Source organism: Leuciscus leuciscus (genome assembly GCF_965113295.1).
Source record: "Leuciscus leuciscus genome assembly, chromosome: 12".
Classification (NCBI taxonomy): domain Eukaryota; kingdom Metazoa; phylum Chordata; class Actinopteri; order Cypriniformes; family Leuciscidae; genus Leuciscus; species Leuciscus leuciscus.
In genome coordinates, this window is record NC_138736.1 from 41797756 (window position 1) to 41805571 (window position 7816).

At 42.1% G+C, this 7816-nt stretch overlaps 1 protein-coding gene across 9 annotated transcripts in view; it reads right to left on the minus strand.

The window, feature by feature from the left end:
* Window positions 1-7816, minus strand: part of akap9 (A kinase (PRKA) anchor protein 9) — a 138674-nt gene that overhangs the window by 75571 nt on the left and 55287 nt on the right. For 8 of the 9 annotated variants that reach the window (XM_082186415.1, XM_082186414.1, XM_082186417.1 and 5 more), the window contains 4 exons: window positions 7112-7201; window positions 6670-6788; window positions 6342-6505; window positions 1265-1440 (listed from right to left, as the gene is read on the minus strand). In XM_082186415.1, coding sequence (XP_082042541.1) covers window positions 1265-1440; window positions 6342-6505; window positions 6670-6788; window positions 7112-7201 — 549 coding nt within the window. Of the gene's footprint in view, window positions 1-1264; window positions 1441-6341; window positions 6506-6669; window positions 6789-7108; window positions 7202-7816 lie in introns of all 9 variants that reach the window. The other variant, XM_082186411.1, reaches the window with a different exon arrangement.

Here is a 7816-nt window from a genome sequence, read left to right on the forward strand (position 1 = left end):
ATTTGTTATTGATCTATATACTCATTAACTAAAGTCATTAAGTACTGTGTATTATTTATTTGTTTATTTTAATCTAATTGTATTATTTTATTAATTTACTAATATTTAATTTTTATTTTAATATACTTTTATTCACTTTAATATTATTTTTATTATTATTTATTTATTTTAAATCTACTTAAAGCTTTACGCAGGTTCTCTCTACACATTTCCAGGGATCCCCGTTTGAATCCCACATTCTCCTCATGCTCATTTGCTCACATTTCAAGTTAAACAGGATCTGATCTGATCTTTAAATCTGTGGTATAAAATATCAATATCGTCAAGTTCAGCATTCAAGATATGAATCTCTATCAGGAAGTGATGATCAGAGCGAAGCCAACGTAAACTATTGGGAAAGAGTGTTTCGCTTTACTTCACACACACAGCTTTACGCATGTTAAGCTGCTGCCACGGAGACCAAAGCATTATGCAAATCAGCTGGTATCTACCGGCGACCGGAGCGGAGGCTCCGCCCACTGTGTCCTGTGAGCATTAGCTTGAGCACTGATGCCTCATGGGAGTGTTCGTTCATCAGATGTAACCAGCAGTGTTAGTTAATGATCCAAAGACAATGTGTTTAACCAACATATACGCTCTCAACATGACCTAATCCTGCTTCAGAAACAGCCAGCAGCACTCATATTACAACACACATTTAATCTAATATTCAACAATATTAGTGATCTCCTGCTTTGACACCATTATATGAGAACTGAACTGAGCTGGACGATGACATCACGGTTTTCTCCAGAGCGGTTGTATATATATATATAAAACGTAAAAAAAATTAACCATCTTAAGCTGGACTGTGACATTATTTTCTTCTGGAAACAAACTTTGCTGCATTATTTTCCTGTTATCACTGTAAAGCTACTTTGAAACACTCTGTGTTGTAAAAAGCGCTATATTAATAAAGCTGACTCGACTTGACTGATAATTACTTCTATTTTTAAATGTTTTGTAAGATCCTTTTCTGCTCTCCAAGGCTGCGTTTATTACATCAAAATACAGTAAAAATTGTGAAATATTATTCTAATGTAAATTAGCTGTTTTCTATGTGAATATATAGTAAAGTGTAATTTATTCCTGTGATCAAAGCTGAATTTTTAGCATCATTACTCCAGTCTTCAGTGTCACATGATCCTTCAGAACTCATTCTAAGATGTTGATTTGAGCGGTTCACAGTCGAAGAGTTAGTTTTGTCTCTCTGTGCTTGCCGTACCTGAGTGGTGGTGTCAGTGATGGCGATGAGCAGCTTCTCTACGGCGCTCTGCAAGCGTGTGCTGATGCTCATCAGAAACTCCTCCCTCTCCAGCTGGAGCTCCGCCCCCTGGTGCAGAAGCCCCGCCCCCGGGATCTTCAGCGTCTCTGCTGAAAACATGCTGACGTCATCAGCGTCTGTGTACGGGACAGAAGAGATTCGCTGGGTCACTGATGACATCAAAACAACGAGTAATAGAGCTGATCGCATCCACGTTCGTCTTGATGCTGCTTTCTGTCGTTATCTTTAGAAACAGGCAAAATATTACAGACATAAAAGGCAGAAGTTATGCATCCTGAACAGGCCCGGATTGAAATGACCGAAAGGCCGTTGTACCTTGAAGGCGACACTGAAGTGCCTTGGACAATATTAGCGCAGCCTTGTTTGATGTGTTGAGGTAATTTCCACTGAAACAGAAGCTAAGGCGGGACATATTGAATGGCTCCTCCCCCTTTTCAAATAGCCAATAGCGTTTAGTTCACCTCACAGACTGACAGCACCATGGTTGCTGTACAATGCTAAATCAGAGATGTGTACAATAAGGTTTATTCTGGAAAAAATAGTACACTGGGTTTAATTTGTCGTTTATTGAGATCCACTGATATATATTGTTAGGTATGGAGAATTTTCACGTGAATAAACGCATAGATCCGCGAAACGTTCTTGTGCACTTTAATGGTGTAATGGTAGAGCTTTTGCCAAGCGTGTCAGAGGTTCTGGGTTCTAATCCAGAGAAGTTTCAAAGAGTGCGACAATATCGGCCCTGGGAAAAACCCATTATTGCTCTGCGACACGACAACGAACGGTGGCTTTGGCCAGGTGGTGTTTATAGCATAGGGGGCGGAGCTTTATATTCTAGAGGGCATTTGATTGGACAGAAGATGTGATGAGAAGCTGAAGTCCGCGGTGATCCATTTTCAGGGATGCAAACACATGTATGGTTAGAGAGGTTATCGAAGCCCTCGCCCCGCGGCAAATTTCCAGATACTTACATAATTGTGATGAATTTATTCCTTTTTAAGTTATTATTTTGCAGTGTAAGATTACAGTTAACACCTTTAAATATTACATAAATGTATTATGTATTTTTATTAAACTTAATAATGAGTGTATAAATCAGCAGCAAAAAGTAATTCTTGAAAAAATCTGCACAGTAATTTTATAAATTACCGCACACGGTAGCGAGTCGTTTAAAAACAGCAACAAACTCCAACAAAATAAAGTCATTTTATGCAAATCCACAGCCTTTTATCTACAGATCATGCATTATAATGTGAATATATCATATTGGAGAGAGTTTTACCGTGCATTAGTGTTGTCACGGTACCAAAATTTCAGTATTCGGTACCAATACCAGTGAAAATCCACGGTTCTCGGTACCAATTTCGGTACCAAAGGGCTAGAAATCAATCAATTCTTTGCTGATACTTCCTCGTCATCATGGAGAGCGCAGTTAACACCGTTTCAAAAATAGTCGATCTCCGAATGCGAATGAACTTACTCTGAATTTTAGTTTTGTTTTTATATGAGGATCCTTTTTCAAATACAAGGTCAATATTGATTTTCACTAATGACAAAACAACAAATTATCCGTGAATTTATATGGAATTAATCTTTAAAAGCTTTCCATCTTTACTCTCCTCATGTAACGTTGCATTCGGAGATCGACAAGTTTCTCCTTTCCACAAGCGCTTGCTCTCCCGTGGCATCTGTCGTTGTTATGCAACCATGAACATAGGCGTGCCTGGAAAACCGAGCACGCCGCTTCGCTTCTATCCGATTGTTAAGTCTGACGTCACGCGTGACGTTTTGGGTCCAAGCGCTCCTCTCGTCCAGAAATAACAACGGTGGAACCTGTAAATTTATTTACGATCACGTCCTTCTTAGTGAGGCACCCTTGGCGGTCAAAAAGGGTTTACATTCCTTTAACACCAACAGAGTGGTTAGTGTAGCTCATCACTCAGGTGGCATAATTAAGGGTAGAGTCCAGGCATCAATGAAAAAGAAGATTTACGAGGTTGAAGTGAGTTAGCTCGGGACACGGGACACAGCACTGCGGCATTGTAAAAACACTCAATAATAACCAAAACACCAGCGAAAGCGGTAGGTAGGTAGAGAGGACCTGGACTTTGGACCCGGAAACAGTATTGGTTACGTCACGACTTAACAACCGAATTATGAGCGTGCTTGCCGCGCGCCTACATTTGGAATAACGAATCTGCACGCGCAAAAAACACGCTATGTGAACGGCCACTTATGGCAACGTGACATTAGCCAAATCCAAAATATTTCCATATGTGTCTTTCCTCCTTTCTTATCAACAAGTGGATTTACAGCCACCACATCAGCAGCACCGCCGGTCGCCATGTCTCAGCGCTTTAAGAAAGAGGACGCGTAACTGCACGCGCTCAGTGCATGCGTGCATGCATGTGCATCAAGGAACCGGGTTTGAACGGGTCCTCGGTACCACCGGTACTTAAGAAAACTTGGTACCGTGACGTTTACATTTTTCTAGTACCGACTTGGTACCGAAGTACCGGGTCTTTTGACAACACTACCGTGCATCCAACCGGAAGAGGCGCGCGCGCTGTTTGAATACTGAATGGAGAATGATTGACAGCCACAGATGAGGGAAAACGAGTTTCCATATACTTTAATGATGTAAATAGACTTCTGTCCCTCACATTAAGCTATGGAATGACTTCAGATGACTTTGTCACCCAAACTGACGTGAAAAAAGCAGGAGGTGCCGAAAAGCGCGCTGTTTGCATCCCTGCATTTTAGCGTAAGTGAGGGACTGTACGTTTTGAATGCTTATATCTCCTAAATTTGTCATTGTTTTGGAAGCTTATTCATAACCTTAAGGCTAACATGTTTATACTGAAAGCTAAAAACATACATTTTGATTTCAGGGGGCCTTTAATCACGCTATAGTTTGACTAGGCGTCACTAATAAAACATGATATGTTCTGCAAATGATGTTTTTGTGAGACATGACAGACAGCAGACTAAGACGAGCAGAAGAATGGATCACAAACAGACAGTTTTGGGTGTCGAGTTACAGGAGTAGTCGATCACATGACACGAGACGTCCCTTAACACGCCCAAACACCCTCTCCCTGTGTGCCTGGGTCACATGACCTCGCCTCAACAGTACACAAAACATCTCTATGCAAAGACAATGAGTCAACAGAAAGGGACAAACGGGACGGACAGGATCTGATGTGGCTTCACTGGTTCCTACATATCAATTAAACGGTCCTGTCATCTGTGATTAACCCTTTGCAGACGAGTGGCGCTTTGACTTTAGTGTCACGACAACATTTCAGCTGAAAACACATAAAGAGTGCATGTGTGACTTGAAGTGACTGGAAGTGACATCACTGTTGATTATAAAGCTGAAGAAAGATTTCAAATTAAATAAAAAGTAGGGCTGGGAATCTTCATGAATCCCAAGATTCAATTCAAATCGATTCTGAATCAAATTTCAATTCGATATATACATAGATTTAAAATATATGATCAAATCTCATATATGTTCGTCCCAATCGAGCCTGAGCTTATTGAGTCGCACCAAGGTCTGAACCAAAGTTCATGTTCTGATACATTGTATACATTCGGTTAGTTTTGGTTTGGATTCACATTGCAATTATGCGAGCGCACTAAAGAGCCTTACATGACGTACACCTGTCGTCATCATCTATATGGGCTGCATCTTGACATTGATTGCTTTGTAAACGGACGTGCGTCTGACATCAGCGTGATGTCAGTTCGGCAGGTAACTTTGACAAGAATGAATGAACAGACGTATATCATTGCCACTATACTTTATTATTACGGCATTACTCCCTGCAGCTCCAGCTATACTCCAGGCTAGCTCACATTCGCCAAATGAACATCCTCGTTGTGCGAACATTTTATCATCGCCGACAGGATGTAGGACGTGTGTGTGTGTGTGTGAGAATCAGCTGGAAGAAACGCTGTGGGCAGGACTGACAGATCGGCACATAAATATCCTTCTTCAGTGGTTTAGGCTACACGGGAACCACCGGAACTTCCTGTAAATGTTCTGAAAGTCCGAACCATACAGAAAATGCTTTCACACTAGAAACGAACCAAACCTTTGTTCAGTTTGAGCCGGACCGAGACTACCTCTTATCGTCTGACCAAATTTCGTCTGTTTGGTGCGGACCGTGGGCCGGGGGAGGGTTCACACCTGTAATTTTAATTCGGATCAAACTGAAAAGTCTGAAAATCCGGACCAAACAAGGTAGGTGTGAAAGGGCCCTAACTTACACACACCTCAGAACTGCGTTCATTTAATATCGAGTTCATATTCGCCTCTCACGCTTTCTGCATCATTAAAATGAGTGAGCATCGACACATCTACGAGTGACCATCATCTGGGTCTGTGTGTCGCATCTTTATCGGCAACACTTGATCCATTAATACTAACACTTTATCTTCTATTCTATATCTATCATCTTTATATACGTTTTTTAAAAAAAAAATTTAAGTACAGGTACTGCGTTAGACTAAACTGGGAAGGGTCACAGCACTTGCATATTGTTGTCCTACTGTTAGTTTCACTGCTTCTATTGCTCTCATTTGTAAGTCACTTTGGATAAAAGCATCTGCTAAACTAATAAATGTAAATTTCCCAAAAGCACCGCAAGCCTAAATTGATTGGTGATAATCGCTCTACGATCAACTTGAGCTTTCGAAACGCAGCCCTGATCAGCGATCGACCGTCTGGAGGCAGAGATGTAGAATACGGGCATTGACAGGACATGTTCATTCTCTTTTATATGCGTGTCCATGTTGAACGAGCTTCTTGTATGTGAAAACTAAAGGAGCCAATGGAAAGCTTGACGTGCTCGACTAACTCAGCTAAACATTATTTCAGGCTGTTTTCTATTTGTTCAGATGTTGATATGAACTGCTGTATTCATATGTGAATCGCTTTCCCCCCCCCCCATCCCTGATAAAAAGCAGATGAACAGGTGAAAGGGTTTGATGAGTGTCGTGTGTGTCTGACCTCCAGCAGGTCCGGGTCTGAGCCGCTCCGCTGGGGTCATGTGACTCGGACTGGCCTCCAGCATGGCCTCCACGTGCCCGATGGTCTCCTCGGCGGCCGCTGTGGTCTTCAGCACCTCCTGCAGAACCAGAACCAGACGATCGTTCGCCTCGCGCAGCAGATCCCTAGAAGAAGAACACCACTGATGACTGAGAGATCTGTGTGTGTCTGTCTATCTATCTATCTATCTATCTGTCCTTCATCTATCTGTGTGTTTATCTGTGTCTATTTATCAGTTCTAATGTTCCGATGTCACAGAACTTTTTCATCAGATCTAATTATTCCTCACCGCTCTGTGATGATGTCATCAGATGCGAGCTCTGGATCAGATGACTGTGATGTCACGCTCCTTCCATGACCTTTGCCCTTTATCACCTCCTCATCCTTCTCTTCCTCTTCCTCTTCCTTCTGGAGTTTATGCACAGGCAGAAAAGAAATGGCACATAAGAAGCCCGTCATTTAATCACAGGCAGCTCAAACTCTTTCAATAGTCTTTATATCGAGATGCGTTTGTCAGGCCGAGCGCAACGAACACGCAGAGTCAAACACACACACACACACACACACAACAGCAGACGGGGCTTTCACTGCTGCCATAGCAACAGCTGCACATGAGAGGAAACATAGAAAGGTTTCTAAGGTGACAGACGCCACCTGGTGGAGGAGGACAGTAAACACACACTGTACTGGTGTGCAATGTAGAATACTACACACACACACACACACACTACCTGCTCTGTCTGTGTGCTGCTGCTTTGCATGCTGGGAAGCGGTGGTTCATCTCTCGGTCTCTCTCTCTCCTTCATCTGCTCCAGCTCTCTCTGTTTCACACGCACACCGATGTAATCAACACAGATTATTAATAATGATTCATCAGTGCACAATATTCAGAAGAACTGAAGTCTTTCATCAAACTTCTTCACCTCTGAGACAACCTTTCATTTCTGCTAATGTAGCGAAGACAGGGCAAGGGAAAATGTTTACGGTTTATATCACAGCCGAACATTTTATAACTCAGTTCAATCATGACGGATGAAGTCCTGTCCTTTATTTCTGCAGATTATTCGGTTTCACTCAACAGAAAATCCGTCACTTTAGAGGTTAAATGTGTGTGAATGTGGTTTCATGTTTTCTTATGAGACAATATTAACATTAACCAGCATCAAATTACAGCGCTAACTGATGCCAAGATCACAACAATCGAGTAAACTGGGGTTTGTGTGTGAGAGAGAGAGAGAGAGGGAGAGAGAGAAAGAAAGAGAGAGAGAGTGTGTGTGTGTGTGTGTGTGTGTGTGTGTGTGAGAGAGTCTGTGTGTCTGAGTGTGTGTGTGTGTGTCTGAGTGTGTGTGTGTGTGTGTGTGTGTGTGAGTGAGAGAGAGAGAGAGAGTTTGTGTTTGAGTGTGTGTGTGTGGTTGTGAGAGTCTGTGTGTGTGTGT